This window comes from Manis javanica, chromosome 6, assembly GCF_040802235.1.
Source record: "Manis javanica isolate MJ-LG chromosome 6, MJ_LKY, whole genome shotgun sequence".
NCBI lineage: Eukaryota > Metazoa > Chordata > Mammalia > Pholidota > Manidae > Manis > Manis javanica.
The window spans coordinates 28,432,510-28,459,785 of record NC_133161.1 but is presented as its reverse complement, the minus strand read 5'-3'; the positions used below and the strand labels follow the sequence as shown (position 1 = coordinate 28,459,785).

At 35.9% G+C, this 27,276-nt stretch overlaps 1 protein-coding gene across 14 annotated transcripts in view; it reads left to right on the top strand.

The window, feature by feature from the left end:
- Positions 1-27,276, top strand: part of CPED1 (cadherin like and PC-esterase domain containing 1) — a 252,263-nt gene that overhangs the window by 120,470 nt on the left and 104,517 nt on the right. For all 14 annotated transcript variants that reach the window (XR_012132159.1, XM_073238530.1, XM_073238537.1 and 11 more), the window contains 5 exons: positions 903-1,072; positions 4,768-4,838; positions 6,233-6,283; positions 10,513-10,699; positions 11,720-11,888. Coding sequence is in view for 13 of the 14 variants with exons in the window: in XM_073238530.1 (XP_073094631.1) it covers positions 903-1,072; positions 4,768-4,838; positions 6,233-6,283; positions 10,513-10,699; positions 11,720-11,888 (648 nt within the window). In the remaining variant the exon portion in view is untranslated. The remainder of the gene's footprint in view (positions 1-902; positions 1,073-4,767; positions 4,839-6,232; positions 6,284-10,512; positions 10,700-11,719; positions 11,889-27,276) is intronic.

Here is a 27,276-nt window from a genome sequence, read left to right as displayed (position 1 = left end):
ATTTGTATTTTTATACCTAAGATTTGTTTATACAAACCATGTTTTTAAAAGTCTAATGATAATTTACTATTAATCTTTTTGGATCAAACGTTTGTTTTTTACTTTTAAAAAACTATGTATTTACATACTACTTGTATGAGTTATAACCAGTTTACTAAGTTAAGTAATGCATGCTTGACACTTGGTTTTGTAATTTAGCCCCAAATTCAGAGGGTTCAAAGTAAGCTTATTGCCCCAAGATAATTTAATTTATGAATGATTTTAATCAACTTAAATATAGGAAGTATTACATTCATGACAGTTTGGCTCAATTCTGCACAAAGATAATAAAAGAGAGAGAGGCCTCCTCCTTTAGGAATTCATAATTCAAGATGTTGTGAAGGTAGAGAACACCTCTTGGCACAATGTGAGGAAGAACTGAAGAACTGTTTTGCAGGAGAAAGGGCAAACCCCAATTCCCTGACTCTCGGAGTAGAAAGAAGTTAACCATACATTTTCTTTTTGGTTGGATTAATATCTCTTACCCTGGCATAACTGACTTGTAACCCAAGAGGATTTCTGCTCATTCTTCCTGCTGTCTGATTCACTTTGTAATTCAGTTGTTTCCAGGTATCTATACCTAGGAGAAATTCATTTCCATTTAATGAAAAGGGAAAGAAAATTTACCCCATTTGGAAGTATAGAATCATCAACAAAACTAGTTCCTTATAAAAAGTGGCATTTACCTTGACCATTGCACAGAAAATTCAATTATGGTGCTGACCATTTTCTTTTAAAAAGGTATCTTTAGTAAATATCTTATTTTTAAAATATACGAATAAATATGAAACCTTTCCTAGTAATGATATACTTTATTTTGCATAACTTATTCTGATACTCAGTTTGTGAATATTCCTTCTCAGCTCTTCCCATCTACTACTCCTGGGATTCAATCTTTGATGCATGAGTTTTATGATGTGGCAAATACTATGGGAAAACCTGTTTCAGCCCTCACCCAATACAGATCTCTTTTAAGTGTATTTGAACAATTTCAGCTCCTAAATAAGAAGGTACAGCTCCAGCCACTGAAATGGTAAGATAGCCACAAATTTGAATTGTACAATCCAAAAAAATATCTCAAAGGCTTTGCATGCATTAAGGAAAGCAACAAAAAGAAGTATGTCCAAAAGTCTGTGCTCTGGAAAATAAGCTTCTTTAAAGCACTGAAACCATAATGATTCTAGTGGTCTTCGAACTGTAGAAAAAATATATCCAAACGTTTTTCAAACCAATAGGACAACTCTACTAAAAAGTAATGTTTAAAATGAAAAGTTCCAATGTAGTTTCATTCTATGATACATATCCTTGAATTAGAGGAGCTTCAGATGGAAAGAATGAAGGGAGATTGGTTTTATGAACCATCAGTCAGAGTGGAACCTGAGATGATATGAGCCTTTGTTCAGAGAGATTATGAGATGTTACTTTATTCTGGGCAAAACCTATACAAATTTATAAATACATCTCTGCCACAAGATGAGAAATTGTTTTTAAAGAAGGTAGAGTCTCAAGAGGAAAACATTTGTTTGGGAGAAAATGTTCTTGGCCTCCCATCTCCACGTCCATTCTGACAAGTAGTAATAGAGAATGAGAGGGAAGATGGACCAGGTTGGTAGATACTTGTGTCTTCAATTTCTGTAGTTGGTGAAAAGGGGCAGTCAGTGCCCAGGGTGCAAACTCAGTGAGCTTCTCTTTTAATGATTGAATTAAGAGAGTATTTGACTTTTTTACTGCCAGGCAAACAGAAGTAAACCTGAACCTCCTAGGGAGATGAAAGGCTAACAGCCATGCCATAATTACTTACATCTTTTACAGTCACTCTCAGGAATGGCTTCAGGTCTATTGACTTGTACTTCATTTCTTTCTGCCTCAGGAGATAATGAAAACAGTTCTGTAAGAAATTTCTCCTTAGAATTCAAAACTACAAATAAGCACATATTTGAGGAATTCTTAGGAAACCTCCCAGGATCAAAATTCACTTTAATTGCCACAACTTTATGGACTTGGCTGTATTTCCTCAATGATCAGAAATAGAAAGCCTGACAGAAGGTTTTGTTTGAAAATTAGATTTTACATAATATAGCTCAATCCCCCTTTGCTTGTTTTTTGCACTCTCAAATAATCCAAGACTCACATTCATCATTACTGATGGGGGAACAGCAGAGTTAATTTACCAAGGGGACTATTTAACTACTGATTTTAACCTTGACTAAATACCCTTAAGATAGGCAAGCTTTGGAAAGTTTGTCCCCCAAAAGCTTTACTTAGGTTCTGCATATGTTGTAAGGGTAAGCAATTGACTTATCTTAAATTCAGCATACAGAATTTAACACTAACTCAAACTGATTACCTTCCAATAAAAGAGTTTACTAGTGGTCAGTGTTGAGTATGATTAGAAAGGGACTCATTTTGAATCTGACAGGACTTTCTTGAATCAGACAGACATGAATTCAAGAATCCGAACTTTAGAGTTTATTATTTTAAAGTTTTGAGAGACTCAGTTCCCACATCTGTAAAATCTGGATTTTATTACCTACCATGTGTTATTTCAGAAGGATTACATAAAATAACTTCAGATACCACCTGGTGTCTGGTATCCTGCAGTGCAGGTAGGTAGAAATATTAGTATGCTTCCCTTTTCATGCTTTTATACCATCCAAAAGTCACTTATGCATTGACAGTGGGGAAAATATGTTTCATTTCTTTTATGGGAAAAGCAGAACAAATTTGAAACATTTATCTAAGTTAATACTGAGACAAGTGAGCCTTAGATCTTTACCAAGAAGCAGGTAACTCACTCTTAGAACATTTCAAGAAACAGTACTCAGTTCTAATGATCTTCAAATACACCTGTGAGCATATGTATATTTAATTATCATCCCTGTTGTATTACAAGGAGGATGTGTATTATGCACATTTCCCAGAGGAGAAAACTGAGGTGCTGAGGTGTCTCATTTGTTCAAGTGACACACATAATAGGAATAAAGGTGAGACTGGGACTCTGGCCTTCTCATCCATGGTCCCAGCTTTATTGCAGTGTATCCTGCAGATAGGAAATCACATGTGGTCATTCATCACTGTGCTTATCTTCAAAATGGTGAACTTGTTTATCTACAGGGAAAACTAATTTTTTATACTGGTACTACCTGTGTGATTTAATGCCTTCATCCTTTCTTTGAAGCAAAGATCATCTGCTGAGAGCAAGAAGGTGAGGAGAAGTAAGGTCATAAGAGCGACAGTTTAGAAAAGGTGACAGCTATGCCCGTGCCCCGAGGCTTAGAATTCAGAGGTTCCAACAGAATTAGTGTGAATCTAAACAGAATGAAAATCTTAAAGTCAGTGTTTGTGCACTATCTGCTAATTTTCACTTTACCAGAAATAAAGCTGCAAGTGTACTTTGCTGTAATCACATGGCTTCCATGAAAATCTACATTTTCAAAACAAATAATTTATTCACAGAATTACCCAAGAAATCACTGCGGATGCCTTAACATGTAAAGCATCTCATTCTGTTACAGATAGTGACCTTTCCAAATTGAGTTTATGTGTATTTATTTCAGGGTCGTATCTTTCATGAGCTTCACTCAGAATTTTTGCTTCATATGAATCTAGAGGGTTTTTAAAAATGTGGCCTGGCATCCAGTCAGATTTCAGCTACATGTTATCTCACCCCATGCTTGCTTTATCTGTTTCTTCATTCCTTAGGAGGAGTGAACTATTTTAAAGAAAGTCCTAAACATCATAATTTTTTCAACCTTAATTATGTATGTATCAAATGAAAAAAAAGACGTAAAACTGCAATAAAATTATCACACCTTCCAATATTAGCATTATCTTGTAGTCCTTGATTCTTAATTTCCTATCTGATGTTTATATTTTGAAGGAACTGAATATGCCTTATTCATCTCTTCTCTACCACAGCGCTAAGCACAATATCTAGGACAATAAATATTTATAAAACTTAATTTAACACTAAGCATTTGATTCTCACAGCATCCCTGTGAAATAAGCCAGTATTACTCTCTCCATGTTGCTGGAGTAGAAACGGAGATCCACAACACTGCACGGGAATGTCAGGTCACATCCTGCCCAGTGTTCTCTATCATCAGGACCACCAATTTTTTTGTCTGCAATTTAGATCATTTTAGTCCCAGATTTGAGGACTTAAAGGGCAATCTGGCCAAGTATTTAGTTATACAACAAAGAAATGAGGCAACGCACCAAAACATAAGTAACTTTTACCATTCACTACAGTTAATCAACATTTAAGGATGGAATCCGTGGCAAGTCATAGATTGCTTTCTGCATGGTACACTTATATTTCTTAGATTATATGTATGTTCTTTCGGTCTGTTCCTCAGAGTTTCCAAGGCTTCTTGCTTCAAGACTATGTAACTTTAGCCAAACCGATTCCGGTAAGAGAGCATGTTCATGAATCACTTCTGTTGGAGCCACGCTATCAGAGGATACTCCCTTTCCAAATGCAGAGTGACTTTTTACCCTGGTTTTCTTCAAATGTGTTTCTGCCGATTAGTGATGATGAGATTTCCACCCACGTCACTTGATGCAAGATTGCCAGTTCTTGAGGAATGAAATCCAGAAAGTGTTTCTTTGTGTTCATCCCAATAAATGTGCCCACACAGGGGGGGGAAAAAAATAGTGCCTTAGGCGTAATTTCCATGAATTTTGTTCATTTCATTGATCCAGAGTCGTTTCGCATTGCATTTTCAGGAATTCTTTCGTAGAGGATGAGAACATTGAAAAGCCCCAAGTGCCATTTGATGCCATTAAAAATAAAAAAGGTAAAAACATATATCCCCATTTATTTCAACCTGAATGTAAGTATTGTGTGGCCAAACATTTAAAATGACTGGCTTCATTAGCAATCAATAATGAAGATGAAAATGGGAAATGATATTTTCCTTCAAATTTGGAAATATTTTTTGCCTCTTAAAAATAATAGAGTTGGGGAAATATAAAGAAATAAGTATTGTCATGTATAAATTAGAATAACCTGTTTAAAGAGGCCAGTTAACAACACATAAGAAAAGATTTAAAAATTATTCTTGCACACCAGAAATTTCACTTTTAGTTATTCATTTTAGGGAAATAATTAAGAATGTACACAAAAATTTAATTACATGTTATTAATAAAATATTAGAAACTACCACTGTTGCAATGCTAGTGAACTGTATAAATAAGCTATGTTCATCCAATAAAATACTAGAAAGTCATCCTAATGCTACAGTAGAATACCTGTGGCATGAAAGATGTTTATCATATATCATTAAATGAAACAATTGGCTATAAGCAATGCAGACCTCAACATTAATGCTGATTTTTATTTTCTCTCCTAGACTTATGTCTATTTTCTGATAAAACTGAGTGTTTTATCATAAAAAAGATGTTTCTAACTTTAAGGAGAAAAAAAATGAAGTACCGTATGCCTATAATTTTTTTTAATGAGGTTTAATCCAATACAGTGCTTCTCAGTGTGTGGCCCCTAGATCAGCAACCTCAGCAACACTAGGAAATTTGGAAAATTCAGATCTTCTGAACCAGAATCTCTGGGTATGAGGCCCAGAAATCTGTATTTTCAGAAGCCCTTAGATGATTCTGAGACCTGCTAAAGTTTGAGAAGCATTGAGTCACTGAAATGAATCACCAGGCCCAGTGAAGGGCTGATGATAAACTTCAATTCGGATCGTCTTTCTCTCTCCCACCATTTTTTCTCTTTAAATGAATGATATAAGCACTCTGAGTGTTTTAAGTCATTCATTTATTCCATCAATATTTGTAGGGGAGTGTTTTAGATAGATGTTTGGTTGAATTCAGAAACTTTGAGTAGGTATCAGTGGAACCAACTGGATGGAATTTCTGTAATTCTAATGATCTGGGAAATTACAGGATCATAGAACTGAAAGGAATCTTGATCACCTTCAGGCAATGGATGGATGGCACTTAGATAATTTATTTTTCTCCCTTGATATTTTACAATTTGAAACAATCATTCTTCTGAGATCTGAACCAAATAGCTTCTTTTCACTGTAGCTTTCAGTTTAACTTAGATGTGCTTTCTGATAAATGTTAAATAATATAATATGTGTTTTATTGCATTATACTCTTTGAGACTACTGAATAGACATTCTTTTTTATTTTGATTAATAATTTTCATTTTAAATTTACATTTTTCAGCTGCAGTTCCACAAAGTATAAATGAAACCGAAGAAGTGCATTGCAGTGATGGTGAGTTCCAATTAAAGTGTTTCAGCAGCATAATCAATGGGCAGAGCCCTGCTTTGAATAAATCATCATTTTATCATATTTGGGTATCTTTAGACTGCTAAAGTATTTTAAGTAAGTTTTCAGAAGTTATGAGATTTCTGAATGAGTCACTATCTGTCACTTTCACATGAGAAAAACATTTTTAATTTTTGAACATGAAATATTTGTAAGTGTGTTTGTTTAAGGACAAAGACTTCCAGATTTATTTTGAGGGCTCCTGAAGGTGCTAAGGTTTACCTTGGACTCTGCTCAAGTGGAAAAGCTTGGTTCATCTGCTTCACACATTGATTTTTAGCACTCTTACCACCCCAACGTAATTCTTCTTCTGCCAGATTGTTGATATAATGGATAGGACTTGAGTTGAATTTTCTTTATAACAGTTGAGAGTTTTAAAGCCAATTCTTGATATGTTTTCTCAAAATTCATGGTTTTTCTTGCCAAAATATAATCATGAAAAAATATATACATTACAGTAAAACACAGCAAGTATTATATAGATTTTTAAATTTTTAAATAATTTTCTTCACTGTGGTCAGTATCATTCCAGTGTTCTTCCAAGTATATCATTCTAAAAAATTTAACTAATTTTTTCCAAGACTAAGGGGTTATTAAATACCTGAACTGGATCATAAAGCTGGGTCTTCTGATTCTTTGTTAAAAACTCATGAGGTATCTTAATATCCTATGATAATATGATGAAAAAACAGGAGTTTTACTTAGAAGGTTTGTTTTTTAACAATGTGTGTGTTTTAAAATGTACAAATAATTAGTGCTAAAACTTGCAGTTAGAAAATTTAGCCTTTCACAAAAATCTATTCCAGTAAAACATTGAAGCTCAAAAAAATGACACTTATGGACTAAAGTCTAATTTATTATGAATAAAATCTTCTAATTTAATAAAATCTAATTTGTAACTTCTAAAATGCAATTTAAGTCATTCATTATGCTTTAACATCATCATTAAAATAAGGACAGACTGATAGGTTTTATAAACCACTTATAAACTATATAATAATGTGGTTTAATAGAATCAACAAATGCATCCAAATAAATAAAAATAGCATTTTAAATAAAATATTGCCACTCAGGAAAAGGTAACATATTACTTATGCCATTTCTTCCCTATATCTCTTATGCCAATCTCCCACTCCTAGAAATATACATGCTACTCAATTCTCCTGGGACACTGGTGCATAGATTGTAGTGGGAAAAGGTCTAGGGAGAAAATTGGGAGCAAGATTAGAATGAACATTTGCTGAGAGTCGGCTCTGTGCCAGGCAAGTTCTGGGTTAGATGCGACATCAAGGAAGCCACTTTACCTCTTTGGTCTTCTATTTTCTCATCTGTAAAATGAAATGACTTGTGGGATAATCTCTCTCTTTTTTTTTTTCAGTTTCCAGATAACATAGTGTAGCGGATATGAACATGTTAGATAAGCTCTGCAACTTTGTTCATATCTTTATGTTTGATAAAACTGGTCCTACCTGAGTCTTCATAATTAATTTTCCTGCTTTTATGGTATGATATAAGATTACAAAGAATGACTTGATAATGCCACAGAACAGGTGGGATTATCTTTGAGAATCTAGGCTGTTCTTGTATTTAATATGAATTATGATTACCCCTCAAGAGGGCAATAAAGTCTGCAGTTAAAAGAAATATATTAAAGACAACTAAAACTTCGAACAGCTTTCCCATATGTACTTGCCAAATAGGTTAAGCAGCCTGCTGCCACCATACCTCACCCTAGGTTCTCTGTAGAGCTAAGGTACGTTGGCCAGAGACAAGCTAGGACTGGGCTGGGAAGGATGCCAAGGAAGCCAGGTGTTTGTAGGCAGCAACACTGATGATTCAGTTGAAGATGATGTCAGGGCTAAATCAGCTTTCAAACAGGGGTCTAAGATGCAGCACTTAAGCCACAGGTGGAGAGTTTCTGATGAAACCAAAAACAAGCCATTGCCAAAATCTCACTTAAGAGTGTGATTACACATTTCATCTCAGAGAGGGCTGAGTTTCAGTGCTGTAATGGGCAACCCCATCAAAAACTTTCACTACTAAGTAAAACTGTAAACTGCGGGGAAATTAACTCTCAGTGACTGTTTTTAAAAATGTATCATGATAGGTTAAAGTACATCTTCTGCGGTTATTATTTTTGAAGAAGTTAATACTTTGTTATTCATTGAGCTGATTCTGAGCATAAAAGTTCAGTGCAAGTATTTATATTACGTTTCTGCCTAGGAAATGGCCCTCTTGAAAGCAAATTCTGTATCTCTGGGCTCCAGATTGTTTAAGGTGTTGTGTTGGGTTCATTGTCTCCAATTTAATCAGATCTCATGCCCAACAATAACCCGGTTACTGTGCTTATCTCTGTGCCTTGAATATAGAATATGCTGGAAAAAAATATTTGACAAAATGAATGTATTATTAATAAGTGGTTGAATTTGGATGAAAATCTATGGTCCTTTTCAGAATGAGAAATCTAAGGACACAATCTCATCCTTGTTCTCTGATTTTTCTCCCTTATTATAAAAAATTGCAGGAGCTGGTCAAAATCATAAATGCAGTCTACCTACATCTGTCAGCCAGATAACATGCTGATAACAAGTAAAGCAGGCAGTTTATCCAATTCATGGAGTTTTCAACCAAAATAGCTAGTTGTTTATTTTTTTCATTATGACTTTTCCCAACAATGAAATTCCAATATGGCTCTTGTATTATTGCTGTTCCTAATTTGCACTTGAACAGTTTTTTTCTTCCACTGGCTGAGAAAACCATGGAGTATAGGTTAGAAATACATAGGATTTTTTTCATTTTTATTGTTTAAGTCCGTGATAGGAGTTATACTGAGACCCAGTTCTCACAACTGGAATAAAACATCCCTCAGGTTGGTGGTGTCCATTGCTGTGGATTTGTTGTTGCATCTCCATGTCTATCAAAGGCATATAAAAAAATATGGTATTGCTGAATCACAAAGTCCAGGATGTAATGGGAATACAACTGGAGAGGAAGATGAGGAGAAGATTGTGAAATGCCTTGTCTGCTTTATTAGGAGCTTATACAGGCTTCCAGAGGTCATGAGAAACCATTAAAGAACTGAAGGCAAATTATTGTATTTTATTTTAGAAAAATTGCTGAAATGGCTATATAAAAATAGAAGAGACAACAGATCATAGGATAATCTACTTTCGGTTCAGTTATATAGCTTTTTGCAGCATATTAAGAGTTCTCTTTTTTGTTGCTATGTTGTAAAAAGCATTGAACACTTTATTTAAAGGCAATAGAAAGATGCTTTCATTTTACCTGTTTCTATAGAATTTCCTCTGTTTATTTTACTGGAATTTTGTTGACTATTGGAAAGTATTTATGCAAAAAAATACTAATGTTTCTTGGGAAAACATTTGCTAAATTTCTTTTGAGTAATTTGTTTATTGCAAATATGAACACAATATAATATTGCAGTGGCTATTATATGTGCTTATAAATATTATTATGTTTTCTTTGCCAAGATACTTCTGTAAAAATTGGGCTACCAAATAGAAACACATTTTAAAAATGGCTTAGTATCAGTGGTATGAAGTAATATGCTAGGTTCTATAACAGAATTGAGTATTTCCATCTTATATTTAAGGGTACTTTCTTAGGTGAGGTGGTTGAGGTATTCCTCAGGGGCTCCTCAGGATGCCCCACTGATGTTTTTGTGTCTAAGTGTTTGGTATAATATTGGATTTCACTTCTTCAATCTGCCCTACTGCCTACAAGCTAGTATATCAGTACGGTGGCAGTTTAATGACACTCCCTATTAAGGAATTTTCCTCATTCCTTTCTGTCACCATTTCACAGTCATCACCCCCATTTCCACAGTTGCTTAATATATGCAGTAAATGCAATTATCAATCCATTGGAGAGATGTCACCTTCCATGGCTTTAAAACTTTTAAAGGCTGAGCAAAAAAATATCTGTATAGTACCAACTAAAGTCAAGCTGTAATATGAGGCAAATTCTACAAAATTTAGCAAATAGAAAATCCAGCTGAAGCCACAAATCAACTACCATTAGAGTGCCAAATGGAAAATCAGCAGTGATCATTAAAGTTGTTAAAAGGAATTTTAAATTAAACAAACCCTTTATCATATGTAAATATTTAGCCATTTCACAATTGTCTTTTCTTTGTGATTGTTTTTTTGTAACAGATGAAGACATGCAATGTTATATCAAGCAGATCTTTGTATATCCACATTTGGAACTAAATCCTGAATTTAACCCCAAGATCAAAGATTATTACTCTGAAGTCCCATTTGACGTGGTAACAGTGGCAGTTGGAGCAGAGACTTCTAAGTGTCAGTGCAAGGTGTCCCTGTATGAACGGGCAGGGCCAAGGTATGGGGATGCTGACGGGGGCTGAGTGGACACATCATAGTGAGAAGCAGGCTGTTTGAAACAACCTTCGAAGATGGTTCAGAAAAGCAGAGGCTCAAGCCCAGCTGGACAGAATGCCAAAGTGTGAAATCCTCCTGATTTTCAGGGGTCATGTGATTAAAAAGAACACATCAGTGTTCTACTGATGTTAGCCATCTTTGTATCTAATCTTTTTAACAATGTTGCCACAAAAGAGCATTTTATAATATGAAATATTAAAGAGTACTCAATGAGGGAAAATTAATTTATGGCTGTCTTCATGTTCTTAGATTGTTGAAGAGTTCATCCTTCTGCACAGTAGCCTCCTTCTACCCCAGTGTGATTCCTCAAGACTTAATTTTCAGGGGTTGATTACTTAATATATCTGTTGGTGACAATTTATGGACATAGTAGCATTAATTCTCAGACTCACAAGATTTTTTCTTAGCCTTTGAGAGTCACCAACTCTTTTATTGGTAATTTTGAACAGAAGATAGAATCTTGTCACATGGCATGTCCCTGGCAAGGAAAATACCCACGTACCAGGCTATCAGGGAAGAGATGCACTGGCATCCGCAGAGCTGGGACCAGAAGAGTCTAGTAGAAAGGAAAGAAGGTTCAAGTCAAACCAACCTGGGTTGCAACCCTGACTCGACTGTATGACTTTGGGTATTTTGTTTCCCAGTTCTCTGTTTAAAATTAGGACAACCATAGTTTTTATGTAGATTTGTGAGTATTAAATGAAATAATGTGTAACCCTGACAGGGTGATTAATAAATATGAGTTCCCTTTCCTGTAATTGATAGGGGACATGACTTGCTCCACAAGATAACTCTTGGCATATCAAGGTACTATGAAATACAAGTTAAAATCTTTTTTTCAGGTTTTTGGTTTCTTATGAACTTGTACAGACCTTATCTGCTTTTTATGCGAATTGTAGGCATTTAATAAATATTGATGGATCACTCCATTTGGGCTGAATAAATGTTTCTCTCTCTCCAGCTTTGCCAACTACCCTCTGGGTTTAGGAATGAACAAAATCTCAATGCTTGTGGTAGATGAGTCTCCAGCACAGGGTGATACCCTGATCACATACAAACTCACTATCTATAGAGAAGACCGTCCGAGTCTGCCTTTGTTTGAGGACTTCACAGCATGTGGTTTTGTGCAGGTAAGTGAATTTTACATTTGCACGTTGGTTGAATTGGGAGCAAGCTGTTAACACATGTGAAAAATGCCAAATGAAAATTATTAGGAAGAATGTATGCTTTCAAGTTCAACTGTGGTCTCCCTTCAAAAGAGAGAGTCCCAGTCAGGTATCTAAGAGACCTCACTGTGAGTGGTGGTTCTTTTTAGTGTGGTGGCTACTCAGTGTTTATTTGTGTTCAGTGAGTTTATTGTGGTTAATATTGGGAAAAAGTCTGAGTCCTCACGCTTAGTTACAAAATGGCCTTTATTTACATTTCCATTTTAAATTGTGCTGTTTCTTGAATTTAACCCTGGACCTACTTTGAAATTTTAAACTAGATTCAGTGGAACTTATTTTAAAGAATGAGAGGAAAATTTATGAAACTGCTTTACACAAGGGATATCAGTAAATGAAATTAAATTTGCTTGGGTAGATATATTTCTCCTTTACTTCTCAAACCTTATTCATTCCTAGAGGCTGTGGTTTCTCTTACAATCAACACACACCATTCTGTAGTCCTGCTGATTTTGGGGGGTGAACATTACCCAAAGAGAGAGGCTGTCTTTTTTAGTGGTTTATTTCCTCTATTTTATCCTTTTTTTAGGATTCTGTGTATAACCTTCTACATTTCCTTTCTTCATATACCCTCACTGTAGGTGATTCTAGGGCGGCAGTAATTGGTACTAATCCACTTAGGAAGTATAACTGCAAATATGTCATGTCTCAGTGACTGATTAACTCTTGGCAGCATTGAAGCACAGAGGGTTGGTGAAAGAGAAAAATGGCCCAGTAGGTCTCAGAGGGTAGGATGGATACCTCTGAGTATCCATTTTCATAATGTAGTAACCAGTTTTCATAAATGTAGTGGCCAGATATAATATTCTGTCCCCCTCTACCCACCACCCCCACATTCTCACCTATGCCTAAGAGTTTAGTACTATTTTGTAAGGGTACTTGTTGCTGAGATTTTTATTTTTTGAGGAAACCATACCTGTAGTTTATAAATGACCACCAACTCAAAGAAAATTTCATGTTGGTCTAAAGACTGGTCTAAAGCAGGATGGAACCATTATTCTGAAAGATATTAATAGGTGAACTTTAAAAAAAGATAAAGAGTATGTTTCCAAGGTTATGAAGCAAAGGATTAGACAAAATCAAGTAGGTTTCTTAATTGTAGGACTTCTCTGAACCTTTCATATACTAATTTAAAGGGTGGACCCTCACAAGGAAAATATATAATGGGCTGCATTTCCAAACTAACTTGACATCCTTTCAGTGGAATAGCTATTAATATTCTTCTGTGGAACACAGTTGAAGAAACACTGAGCTAGACTATGAACAAGGCTTCAAAATAAGTCCCTCTCAGTCACCCACTTTTCAGTTTGCTTTGTTTGGGTTGCTCTGCCTCAGTCTTTTTCCAAACTAGAAAGCAAATAATAGAGCCACACCAAAAATGTTCGCTGAGGGAAGAAAAACCAGAGGGAGGTATGTTTTTGTCTAAGTATGTGTGTATTTGTGTGTATATAATAATTTCCAAACTAAATATTCTCACCTTCTTTGGTGTGTGACTATCTGTATTTTTTGTTTTTCTTTGTCCTACTCCAATATTTTAGAAAGAAAGCTAACTCTTAGGATAAATCATCTTTGTGGAAAAGATAATAGTATGCATATTTTCCCAGAATATTTATGGTTACCTACAGCAGTTATTTTTCACATTAAAAAGCACCAGAGATTTCATTTTAATGTAGATTTTAATTTGTAAGTCTTTAGGGGTGACTACATTTTTTAGTTGTTCAGGAAATGTGACTATTATATGGAGTAAATATGTAATAAGGGTTATAAGGGAAAATAAAATACCTAAAGGAATGTATTTTTACTTCTAATGTGTCACCAGTTAGGTTCGTACTGTTGCTTTTTTTTTTCCCCTCTGTCTTTTGAAGCATAATTGTGTTACCCACAGTTATTGGCACAGGATTATATTTTTGTTCCACTCTAAACTTAAACATGGTAAGGTGAAATATGAAATGACTCATTCACTCTTCTGTTATATACCAAACCCATTTAATGGGTATTAATAGTTTAATACGATTTTTTTTCAATTTCTAAGTGTTCATAAAAATGTAAAATCCTTATGCTGAATCTTTAACCCTGACATGTGTTTCGGGAATATCTGTTCCTTCCTGGGTGTCATTTGGAGAGACCACTGTACTGTTAATTATAATTATATACATGATAAGTATCTGGAGAGGTATCGGTAGGAATGGGAATGTATTCAGTGGAAGGGAAATTGCAGAGGTGGAGTCTGCAGGAATTTCTCCTTGTCTATGGTTATCATGTCTTTGTGCACGACTACTTACTGACTCAAATACTAAACTAGTTCCAGCCATATCTGACTGACTCTTTTCCAGTTCAGTTTTGCAAACTTGATCTTGAACAACTTGAAGCACACCCTGTCAAAGACTTTTTAAAAAAATGCTGCAAGCTTCCCCTTCCGAAATGACCATGCATTTTCGTGGCCTCCTGCCCTACTATTTGTCAGAATGTGTTTTGTGCTTCTGCTAACCTGGCTTGCTCACTCTTCCCCTGTTCATCCTTCCCAATCATGCAACATTGTCTGATGCTGTCCCTCTCACTGGAAACTAAAAGGAGTTTATTTGATGTCACTCCAGAAACTATAACTGGGATTCCAGTGAGGAAATTTAGATACAGATAGTGTAAGATCAAAACTGCCCAAGGATAGATAATGACTGTCATTTATTATATACAAGGCTCTGTCCTAGATGCTTTATAGTCTCTTTAATCCTTACAGCATCCCTGTAGGTTGAAATCTGCTCTTAGACCTGGGGTTTCAGAGGAGAAAACCTAAGGATCAGAAAGGTTAAAGAAATTGCCCAAGGTAACATAGCTAGTGAGGGGCAGGACTTAGAATTGAATCCAAGCATGCCTAATGCCTAAGTCCATGCTATATTATTCTAGTAGAATGGGCTGTCTTGTAGGTAGGCACTTTCTTCTCCCATGAGGTGTTCAAGCATCAGCTGGAAATCCATCTCTCAAGGAACAGATGTGGAATTGGATTGGATGACTTTTTAAGTAACCTTGATGTTAACAAAATCAGAAGTCTTCTCATTGACCTTTGGTATGTTGCAAATTCCCATGATTAAAATACAGTGTTACTGAGGCCACCTTGTGCCAAGGTAGGCTGGCTCGCTCAGTGGGGATGGGCATCTTGGACCTGATGAAGGAGGAGCAGGCCCTAGCCCTGCGCCTTATGCCAGCTCTACTCAGCTCAGGGCTCTACACCTGCAGGGCACCTTGTCCTCTGACTGTGAGCAAACCTACCCTTATGGACTCCCCGCAAGGATTCTGGCTCCTGGAGTTTGCCATTCCCCCCAGGAGCCTGATTCCAGTTGCCTAGTCAGGAACTCTTTAGGCCCAGCTATCATCTATCAAGTAACCCTCTTGAACTCAAAAAGAATAAACTAGAGAAATAGGGGCTGCTGCCCTCCATAAAGTGGTGTTGGCCTGGTCTGCTGGCAGGAGGAACTGCCCGGAGGAAGACAACAGGGAGAAGCGCCCTTCACACAACCCAGGAATCTTAGGTGGGATGAGTGGAGGCAAAAGGTGACCATGAAGACTGGCAGCCAGACCACTGGCTAAGTAACCCCTTGGGCAGTTGGTGCCATCTGATATTTTTCTAGCATTTGCAGCTCCCCATGATTTAAGGGAGAGAAAGTCTTGAACAGTTATCAGAAGATTATGAAACTGAGGTACAAAAGCACTTACTTCATAAGAGTGGATAACCCAATGGCCAAGAAGCATGTGAAAAGATTCTCAACCCTATCAGGCATCAACAGCACCTCCCACCCACCACAATGCAAAGCATTGAAAGAACTGACAATACCCATACTGGTGTGGATATGGAGCAATTGTTCTTTCGTACACCTCTAGGGGGAGTGTAAAAGGTTCCACCACTTCGGAAAACTTCGGCAGTTATTACTAAAGCTAAACATACATATGGTGTATGACTTGGCAATTCTCCTACTTATACACTCAAGATAAAGGCATACCCATCAAAAGACATAACCAAGGAATCTTTTTTTTTTTAACTTTCATAAAACTTTATTTTTTAGAGCAGTTTTAGGTTTACAATAAAAGTGAGAGGAAGGTGCAGAGATTTCCTGAATACTCCCTGACTCCACACATGCACAGCCTCCCGTCATCAACTCCATCACCAGAATGGTACAGGTTTTACCAAGGGCAAATTCACCATGACTCATCATAACCACCAAAAGACCATCATTTGCCTTATGGTTGACTCTTGGTGTTGCACATACTGTGGGTTTGGACAAATATTCAATGGAATATATACATAATTATAAAATTATGAAGAGTATTTTCACTGCCCTAAGAATCCTCCGTACTCTGCCTATTCATCTCTTCCACTGCCTACCAAAATCACTGATCTTTTCATTGTCTTCACAGTTTTACCTTTTCTAGAATGTCAGCTGGTTGGAATAATAGAGTCTGTAGCTTTCTCAGATTGGCTTATTTCTCTTAGTCATATGCATTTAAGGTTCCTCCATGTCTTTTCATGGTCTGATGGTTCATTTCTTTTAAGCACAAGAAATCTTCATATCAGTTGTATTTATAATAGCTAACAATTCATTAAGAAAAAAGATAAACAAACTCATTATAATACTGTTGAGATATTTAAAAATAAATGATTGATACACATAAACATGGATGAATCTCCAAAACATTCTGTTGAGAAAAAGAAGCCAGATATAAAAAGACATACTGTGTTTCATGTACATGAAGTTTAAGAACATGTAAAACTAATCTGTGGTGATAAAAATCAGAATAGTGGTTACCTAGGTTTGGGTAACTCTGAGCATGAGGGAACTTTTGGGCAAATGTCCTGTACCTTAATCTGGGTGGTGGTTACATGTACAACCAGTTGATATCTAGATATATAAAAAATTTAATTTACTATGTACTTAAGATTTGTGTAATTGACTATGTATAAAACACACATAAATGTATTTAGCTATATAAAAATTATGTACACTGGATATAAATTATACCTCAATAATAAGAAAAAATGAGTAGTGAGGAAGTATGTATTAATTTCCAAGGCATGCCTCCCTTTTCAAGTATTATATTGATCAGAAACATATTAATGAGCATGCAACTGCCTTAGATAATAGATTATATTAGGCACTTGTTACTATAATATGAAGAAAAATATTAGAAAATTTTTGTGGGATGTATCTTGCAGATGATTGCTGAAAGTATTTCAGTGATTTAAAAGAGTCCTTCCCTGAAGGTCTTAATTTAAAGTTTATGTGTGGTTCCTACAGTAGGACTATATTTTATAACATGAAAAAGTGTCTAGTAAGTACTAGTATATTTTTAGCCTTCCTTTTAGAACCTGTCCAAAGAGTGAACAGATAATGAGTGAGTAATATAGATTGCTTTAGGCACTTACCTGGGCACAAGTGGCCTCAGGAACTGGGAGAAGGCAGTGGCAGAGGTAGGATTTTCTCACCATAGGCTCCAGTTAAAATTCAGATTCAGAGACCTTCCCATTATTTCTCTTTTATATTTAATCTCATTAAGTTTCATTGCAAACTGATACCATGATGATGTTTAGAATATAGAGAGTGAGGTATGAAATTTCTAATGTCCTATCAATTCTCAGTTATTTGAGAGTTTCCAAATTAAGTTAATAACTAAACAGATACACATTTTGAGACTTACAAACTTTTGGCCATCCAAACTGTTCTTTTTATTTTCTGTCAACAAGCATAGTGCCTTCATTAGATTCTTAATGTTGAAGTCCAGAGTCAAACTATTGCATATGAAGTGATGGACTGTTCTATTTGAATCCCCAAAGCCTGTATGTAGCAAAGTAAAAGGAAATGAATTAAACTTAAATTATATTTTGTTTGTTGGCTGATGAAAAAAATTTTTCTTTTAATATTTCTAATTAGATTTTGGCCTAAAGGATTCCATTATTAAATTTTAATTAAACATAAAAAGCAATCCATCTTTAAATAATCAAAAAAAAAGAGAATACAATTTGTGGCTAATCAAGTCTTCTAATTTCTCCTTCCCCATTCTCTTACCTTCTGGACATAAACTATTTCATCATTTCAATGAAAGACCATACAGTGAAGAGAAAGCAAATGTAAGGCATACCAGTCAATTTAAAAATCAATTACTTTAACACTTTGGTGAATAATAAGATAAATTAATTTGGTAATAGACATTTTGTGTCATTTATATGATCAAACATTGTCAAGTACCTACTTAGCCATAATTAACTATTTGAGTTTAGTGTCTGAGTCTAATTATATAACCAATGGGAATTTGTATATGGTTGCCACAGAGGCATCACTTTGTTTGCTTATTGCCCATGAGGGAGAAAGGGCTCATTTACATGACTGATATAAATGATTTATATCATTTGATATAAACTTAATGACTGATATAAATGATTTATATCATGACTGATACAAACTAGATTTGGAGCAAGGTTTCTCAACCTCAGCATTGCTGATATTGGGGCTGGATAATTCTTTGCTGTGGGGGACCATCCTGTGCCTTGTAGAATGTCTAGCAGCATCCCAGGCCTCCCTCCACTAGATTGCTCTCCAAGCTGTGACAATCTAGTGTCTCCAAACATTGCTAAATGTCCCCTGAAGGGCAAAATCCATCCCCATTGAGAACCACTGATGAACCAAAGAGAGGTTCTACTTTTATTCTTTCCACTAATAAATCTAGTAAGTCTCCAGTGGATTTACTGGAAGTATGAAGAGTTTAGAGGTAACCCTTCAATGCTGAATGCTGAAGAAGCATTCTTACCTTTTTTCACCCTTGTATTGTTAATCATTTCTGTAGTGGGTGATACTCCTCTGACAGCTCTTGATGCTACTCATTGGCTTGCCACTGTTTCTGTCTAATGTAATTATAATGAGGAATATGCATTCAGTTATAGATAACATGATTATGAGATAAAAAAGTCATACAACATATCTAGACTATTTCATTTTGATTTGCCCATAAATAGCATAATATTTTGCTGTTAGGAAGAAAGATTTAGAAAGTAATAAACTGTTATTATGGCTGGAATATGTCATGCTTAGGAATTAATAAAATATATTTATACTCTAAGGAAATTATAATACATATGAGGAGATATTTCTTTTAATATCTCTTTTCAAATCAAAATTTTTTGATATGGATAACAATAAAACATTCACAGAAATTGATCTGTATAGATGATCTATGGTATTGTATATATTCTGCTCCTGAAATGTTATGCCAGAATAGAGCCATAAATAAAATCTACAGAAAGATCATATAGCAGAAATATGGGAGACTATGTTTCATGGGTCTACTTACTAGAAACAGCTTTCATTTTAAAATAAATTCAAATTAATAGAAGGAAAATGCCAAGGAAAGGAAAAATATCATTAAAAATTTTTTGTCCAGCATTTAGCTACACCCTTAAAACTGACATTTACTGCTCTATTTTTAAAAATTAATTAGTGATCTGGATGATGAGTTATTAAGTGTTGTGTGAGTGACTTCAGTTACAGCATTTGGAAATGCTTCATAATTTTCCTATTGATTTTTTTGTACTTTCACAGCACTGCAGAGGACTATCACAAAATAACTCATGTAAAAGTTGTCTCATGTCTTAGCAAATGTCCATAGTAAAAGAACAAAAGAACAATTTATCAATAACTACTTAATAAAAAACCTTAATTACAACCTTCCAGTTGTAAAGCTACAACTGGAAATAAAAGCATTTCCAAAGTTGTATTATCTATTAAATACTTATTATAGTGGTTAGTTACCTTGCCCACCTCAATATACCAGAGGAATGTGATTTGATTTTTTAACAACAGAGTCTGTGTCATAGTGAAATGCTCCCAAAAAGCAACTGTTTATTAACTATATCATATGCACTGTTTTTAGAAATAGATGCCATTGCTGTAGCATAATCCAGTAATAGTGACAGCGGCAGAGAAATAATAGTAATGAAATACTTATATGATCTTATTATGTGCCAAGCATCGGGTTAAGCACTTCACCTTCCTGTCTCATTTAATGTTCTACACAACCCTAAGCATAGACTAATTTTTTACCACCCCACCTTTTTTAATCATACAGAGGAACTAAGACTTTAAAACATATCTGATTGTTGACAAAAGTGGGATTTGAATACAGGTCTGACTTCAAATTGATCCCCTTAGTCATTACTCTTGACCATAGAATTTAAAACCCTCATCATATTTACAATCTAATTGACCTGTTTAGGAAACTCTTCTTCAGCCAGAATTCAACCTGTTAAAATTTAGGTGACTAGAATTTGTTTCTATGGTCATGTACAATGGTAATTTTTGTAATGTTCCTGGAATCACTGAAAAGTTTGAGGTCTTCATAATCTTCACTTCGGTGGGGAGTATTATGATATCAGGGCCTTCCTTTTTTCAGTACTGATCTATTAGGAAAGTTTAAAGCTAACATCTAAATTGTATCTTTATTGATATCCAATAGTGGAATTCTACTAGCCAGAATACTATTATTCTACTATTGTTAATTTTTTTCCAATGCACAGGCTTTTTTAAATGTTTTTAATGTTATCTTTGATTACACATTAGAACAATTTCTAGTTAACCATTTTCACTATTTAATGCAACTTGCTATCTTATTATTGCTATTAAAAATATCCACAATACATTTTTTCAAAGGAACGACAGGGAAGTATACTTTCTTACAGCAAGAAGAATGTGTTGTAGGACTGATAACTTGACAATACTCTGATGACCTTACCATCACACTCTTGTGTAATCATTACAACAAGGAGATAAGATAACGTAGGTGATTTTGATCATCTGCTCCACCCTACCCCCTTCTAAGAGTCTTAGGCTAAGTATTTTATGTTTCTCATATTTATTTATAGATTTATTTACTTTTTTCTGTTAACTTATATATTTATATTTTATATTAATCATATTCCTTTGTATTTTATATTACGGTGATATTTCTCAAAGGTATCATGAACAAATATAAATTTCCACTTTCAATGACTGACAATCTCTCTAACTTAAATGAGTAAAAATGAAGTCGTTTCTTGAATGCTGTTATTGAATACTGCATTTAGTTTTTAAACTTGTAGTAAAGAATGTCTCCATTGTAAAAGTCAGCACTTTCTCTTGCCCTATAAACAGATGAGAGTCAGTGTTTTCTTTGAAAATTACTTTATCAGAGCTAATTTTGTATCTTAGCAAATTTTCCAAACGTAGGGCTTAAAAGCCATGGACTCAAGGATGCTGGCCATAACTGCCGTCAGGGAAGCCTGAGCTTCGGTCCCAGCTCTGCGTTGAGCTGGCCTAATTGGCCGTGTCTCTTAGTGCAAGGCATGTAAGTTCCCTCACCTCGGTTCCTTATCTTTAGAGATGGAACTAGTAATATGATCTATCTTATAGAATCATTTTGAGGATTCGGTTAGATAATAAATGCCAAGTTTTATCACGAGCCTAGTGCATGATCAAGTGCTCAATCAAATAACCGCCATCATCTTCATCATCGGGAAAACTCCTTCTGTCCAGACGCACCTCTAGGGCTAACCCGCAAGTGTATAGGGAAGGAGAAAAGGGGGGAAGAAAGAGAACAAAAGAATTAGGAGCCAATAATACTGAGGAATAGCCAGAATTGAGACAGATTAAGAGTTGGAAAGGAGAGTGAGTAACTTTAGCTCTTCCACACGGCTGCATTCCTGATGCGTTCAAGGGCCCTAGGCACTTTAGCCTTTGTGGACCCTTTTTCATGGGGAAAAAAAAACGGACTTAAATTACATTTTATGACTGTGTTGATAAAAAGATGAATATATTAATATGATATATAGGGAGACGTTTCTTTGGCTGAAGGATTTGCTTTTTTCTTCTCATTTTAAAGGAAATTGAAACATTTTCTTGGGCCCTTCAAAGTATCGTCTGTGGTAAGCATGGTTCCCACTGTGCCTAACAGAGAATTTGGCTGTACTCTTCTGTGTCACTCTGGAACATTCGTATGTAGCAGAGGCATCCATTTCATTATCAATGACCCGAGCCATAGGCCTTCTTTTCAAGTCTTGTTAAGGGCCCTTGACTTAAAACAGCCTTTTGAAGGTGTTTCAAGTTCTGTGAGTAGGAACTGAGCAACCCTTACCAACATTCTTCAAGAACCCAGGTAGCACCAGTAAGAGTGACATGTTTGCACGAGCAGTTTGCACACCCAGACATTCTGAAAGCAGAGGTCTCCTCCTTGGCCAGTAAGCATTCCTGTACATCAAAGGCTTGGGCATTTTTTGTTTAGCATTCAGTTTTCTTAAAAAGCAATCAAAGATAAGAGGGATGTGTTCTTTAATTCATGACCTATTTTAGCACTTACATAAATTATTTTTCTGAGTTGGTGAAAGAGTCATGTTAATCACTCACCTCAAGAGTTCATGTAACTTATGGTCAGATAAATTACCAGTTAAATAAAAACTTTTGCTCAGCACATCTGTTCGCCGTGTTTTCCAAGTCACATCTGCTTCCTTTACAAGAAGAAACAATCTTTTACTACCGTTAGCGTAACCGTGCCAATACGAAGGGGAAGAAAATGAATCTCTGTGGCTTCCAACAGCATCCAGAGGTTTCCCTGAGTAGAACCTTCTGCTGTATACACTCCTCTTCATTTGTTTGTGTTTTGGCATTCTAAGCATTCATCTTCTGATTTCTGAACTGGATGGAAAAATAGAAAAGAGCCCTGGGAGGTTTTTAAGTAGAATATCCTGTTCGAGTAAATGGATTTCAAGTGTGACATTGGAAACTTTGAAGGAGCTTGTGGCTAAAAGAGGCAGAAAAGGGAATCTCTTTTTGATAACCCCAATTCCTAATACCCACTTCTTTGTGGGATTTAATTGCTTTCAAGGGCCCCCAGATGTTTTATCTCTCATTCCCCATTTTCTTCCCCATTTCTCAAGTCCAGAATAAGTCTAGTAGAGGCACATACCAAGAAAGCAAACATGGTGGTGAGAGGGGAGAGATCTTGGGGGCCAGAGTAAGTATTTTTACAAGTCCTCCTCACCCTACCAAATGAAGTCTAGAACATGACCTATTTTTAAAAAGACATTTTTGGCTTCCTCAAACAATAGAGTGGCTCTGTTGAGTTAAAACAAGGAGTTGGTCTGGGCCAGTGGTCCTAAATGTTTTGGAGGAAGCAATTACCCTTTTGAATATCTGATGAAAGCTTTGACCCTTGTCTCAAGAAGTAACCCACAGTCACACCCAGTGCAGTAATCAATGTCACAGTCATGAAAAACCCCAGGCAAATATTCTTATCCTAGTAACTCACAATCGGAGGCAGGATAGCATTAGCTGCAACAAACATAATAAGGAGAGTTTCATTTGTGGCATAAATACGTATGGTTATAATTCAGTCTGTTGAACACCTACTTTGTCTCTGAACACCTAGTTTGTTACAAACTACTAAGTATTAAGTGTATGCAATTATTATTTCATTGGTAGTTTTAATGGTAGAGAAATTAGTGTCTGCATAATATTATATTTTGGAATTTCATGTGGTCTTTCAATGACCTCTCTTAGCTCAGAGAACCAGCAATTGTGATAGTCCTCAAAGCCAACTGCCACCAAATCTAATACTGCTTTAGAAACAAACGTCTGTGAGGAGCTTCCTAGCCACTCTTCTCACAGGCTTACCAAGTGGTTATGAGTTGTAGGGAATGGTGATCTTGAAAATGCAGGGGAAATCAGTATGTCATTTGTTTCTATTATCCTCTAAATTTGATATTAGCCTCATTAGTCAAAGCCATTGATATGCTTTCTTTCAGCAGGCTATAAAAAATTGTTCCCTGTTCAAAGAAAGGTTAGGTTAACCCAGTGGCACAATTAGGTAGTTCTGAGAACATTTCCCCTTGCGTTGGAACACCAGTAACATTCTAGTCGGTAGGCATGCATTGTAGGACCATGAAGGAGGGATGGGATTCCTTGCAGATGGTTTCGGTGATTGCAGAGCTACAAGCTGACGTATGTTCCCTGAAGGCAGCATTGGGACACTTTCCTGCCTAACATATTTAACTTCTTTGAAAATGCAGCTAATTTGTCTTTTTTTCCTTGTTCATCCACGTCCATTTTTTCAGGCAGGACTAATGAGCTTTTAACTTTGAGCATGACCTCACTCCTCAAAGCAGATCAGGCCTCACCACACCGGTGGCCCCAGCTTGGTAGGATCTCACTCTTTAGCAACGTGGCGCTGCCTTTCACTGACTTGCCTGGGTGTTTACCTCCTCCACCCCCCACCTCCTTGTCATGCTTGAAGCTGATCTTCCCACACTTAAGGATTTGAAAAATAGATATTGCAAGTGGGATTCTTGACCTGATAGGTTCCTTTATAATTAAGCTCTGATAAGGTTAAGAGACCCAGATTTTAAAGGTTTTTAAGAAATAGTAGGGAGGGAAAAATTTTCTTTAAGTGAAATAACCTCTCTTAAATACTTTGAACAAAATAGTGGTTGTGCTGCATGGATTTGAGTCAAAGTTCACCACTTCCATGTTGGAGACCTTGGGCAGGTTTCTCATCTCTCAGGCAGGCATCTGATAGTACCAACCCCATGGAGTGATTTTAAGGAAACACTGAGTTAATACTGTGGAGAGTTTGGAACAGTGCCTGCACGCAGAATGAACTCAATATACATGTTTGTAAAATATAAATGGGCTGATTTGAAACAGGGTTTTTTTTTTCTATTGAGGTCTAGTAAACTGGATTGGAGATTTTTATATTGCTTACATTTAAGTTTAGATTTAATGAGATGTAAAAATGTTAAGGGCTTTGCAGAACAAACCACCTGTGCCAAATTATTAAGTTTTGTAGTGAAGGTGAAAAAGGAAAAAAATTCCAGAATTGATTGGAAAATTGGTCCTGAACATGTGTTTTAATCTTGGTAGTTGCACGATTAATTTTGTATGTCATTTTATAAACGGTCTTATTGAGAGACTGAGAATTCAAGAGTTATTTGACAAAAAGAGGGGAAGTAAAAAAAAAGTTTCTTTGGACATTCTTCACAGATATTATCTACTGGATTCTATTAAAGTTAAAGAGATCAAATGTTCACTGTACCATTTTCTTAAATGAACAGAGAAGGACAAAGTGGTACCTGTGTGTCATCAGGCACAAGGATTACATAATGTAATTTAATTTTTAGTATGTGCTTTAAAAAACAAAAGGACTATCTTTTGAAGTTGTGATAATCATCTAAATGAGAAAATGAGTCCCATTCTATATATTCACATCATAGTTTCAATCCAAACTACTAAACTCTCACCCACTTTTTTAGAACCAAAGTTTGTTCCAAATGACTTTCGGATTCCTAAATGCTAACACATCCTCACAGATTAGAAGTGTATCACTTTTGAGAATATTTAAAATGCGTAGTATCTAACTTTTTTTCAGCACTTATTGTATGCCAGAATACTTACTTGGTAATCTGCAAATCTAATTACTTCCCATTCATTAAATCAATTCTCAAAAACAAAAAGAAGAAAGAAGATACAAGCACTTACCAAGCAGATACTTTGATAATGCCTGATAATTTCACAGATGGAGAAATGAGACACAGACACCATGCCCAGTCACATAGCTCATAAGGAGCAGAGCCCATTCTTGAACCCAGCTAGCCTAGTTCCAGAGCTCTGCTACTTTCAAGTTGTCATCTTAGCATCTAGACTCCATTCCAAAACAAGATTACAGAAATAAGAGTATGTTTTCCAAAAGGCTTTGGCCCCAAAAGCTAATTTGTAGGTTATTGTTTTGGAACTTGTAGTCAATTTTTTATTTCTATAGAAAAAAATTTACAAGTAAGGTTAGGTTACAGGGAACTTTCAAAAAACCTTGTAATTTATAATATCATTAATATAGTGGAAGAGGATGGGGCCAGTAGGCCACAGAGCCCTGCAACCAACACAGCCGGGGGTTGGGGAGACCCAGTGACCAAAGCTGTTAGTGGGAAGATGCCGGTGGAGGACATGGAGTAGCTGGATGTGTCTTTAGCTGTAAGATTGGCCAGTAGCTCTGTGGGCAGCTGTTGTATTCATTTTAAGGCCATTTGTGAATCTTGTATTCCAATTCCATCCTCCTCCACTAAATTAATGATATCATAAATTACAAGGTTTTTTTGAAAGTTCCCTGTAACCTAACCTTACTTGTAAATTTTGTTCTATAGAAAAAAAATGGACTATAAGTTCCAAAACAATAAACTCCAGAGTTGGAAGATCCTGGATGCCCAACCCCTCACCCTGCCTATGAGTAAACCTCAATATCTTGCCAAAGCTTATCCTTAATAATTTACCAGAGTTCATTGCCAGTAAGTGGCAGAATGAGGATGAGAACCTCTGGCTGATGATCAGACCCCCTTGGCAGTTACTAGTTATGCCCTATATGAAAGAGCTTTTGGAATCCAGACCTAGATATGTTTCCTGAGTTGCTTGAGGCAGCTCTACATCTTTAAGAAAATCTGTAATGAAAATTACTACTAGTAAATTTATAAAATGAATGAACAGTTGCAAACTTGCTGACCACTCCCCTTAACTAAAAAGAGGTCCCTATTTCTTCTTTACACTATATACCTTGCTGTTCCATGCCCTTATTTGTTAAGTCTTAGTGGTATCCTCTTGACATAACAAAATGTAAAAACTATATCCTCTTGATGTAGCAAAATGTAAAAACTGTAAAGAAAAATCTTTCTGGTGAAAGGAAGGCATTATATGTAGAGGTAGTTAAAAATCATTATTTAAAAACATCCTCCTTGAGCAATGGCCCCCAAGAATGAGATTTACTTGATAATCGACAAATTTTGAATAGCTGGTCAAAAAATACATTTGTCTACATCAATACTGGCACAGAATGAAAAAATAATGATTCATGTAAAGATCTCAAAATAGCATGCACTGCCTGGGACTCTGGCATCCTCCTTTCCTATGCTAAGTCCATCTGTGATCACACTAACCCCTTGGCCTGGCTCGTAGCCCTCCCTGCCAACTGGCCACATGCCACTGATGAACAGCCTCTCACCCCCTTTCATAACCAGAGTGCAAATATTAGATGAATTTCCTTTGAACCTTGCTTCCTCTCGGCTATTAACATAATCTAGCTCCGAGAAGAAACGCTTTCGGTTCTGGGAGCCACAGCTTCCCTTATTAATCACCTTTTTTTTTTTTTCTGGATAAGCAAATATGAAAAGAAGTTTTACACATCTCCAAGGTATTTGATACATTTTATCTTGATTGGAAACACTGTCCATTTCTTACATGTTTAACTA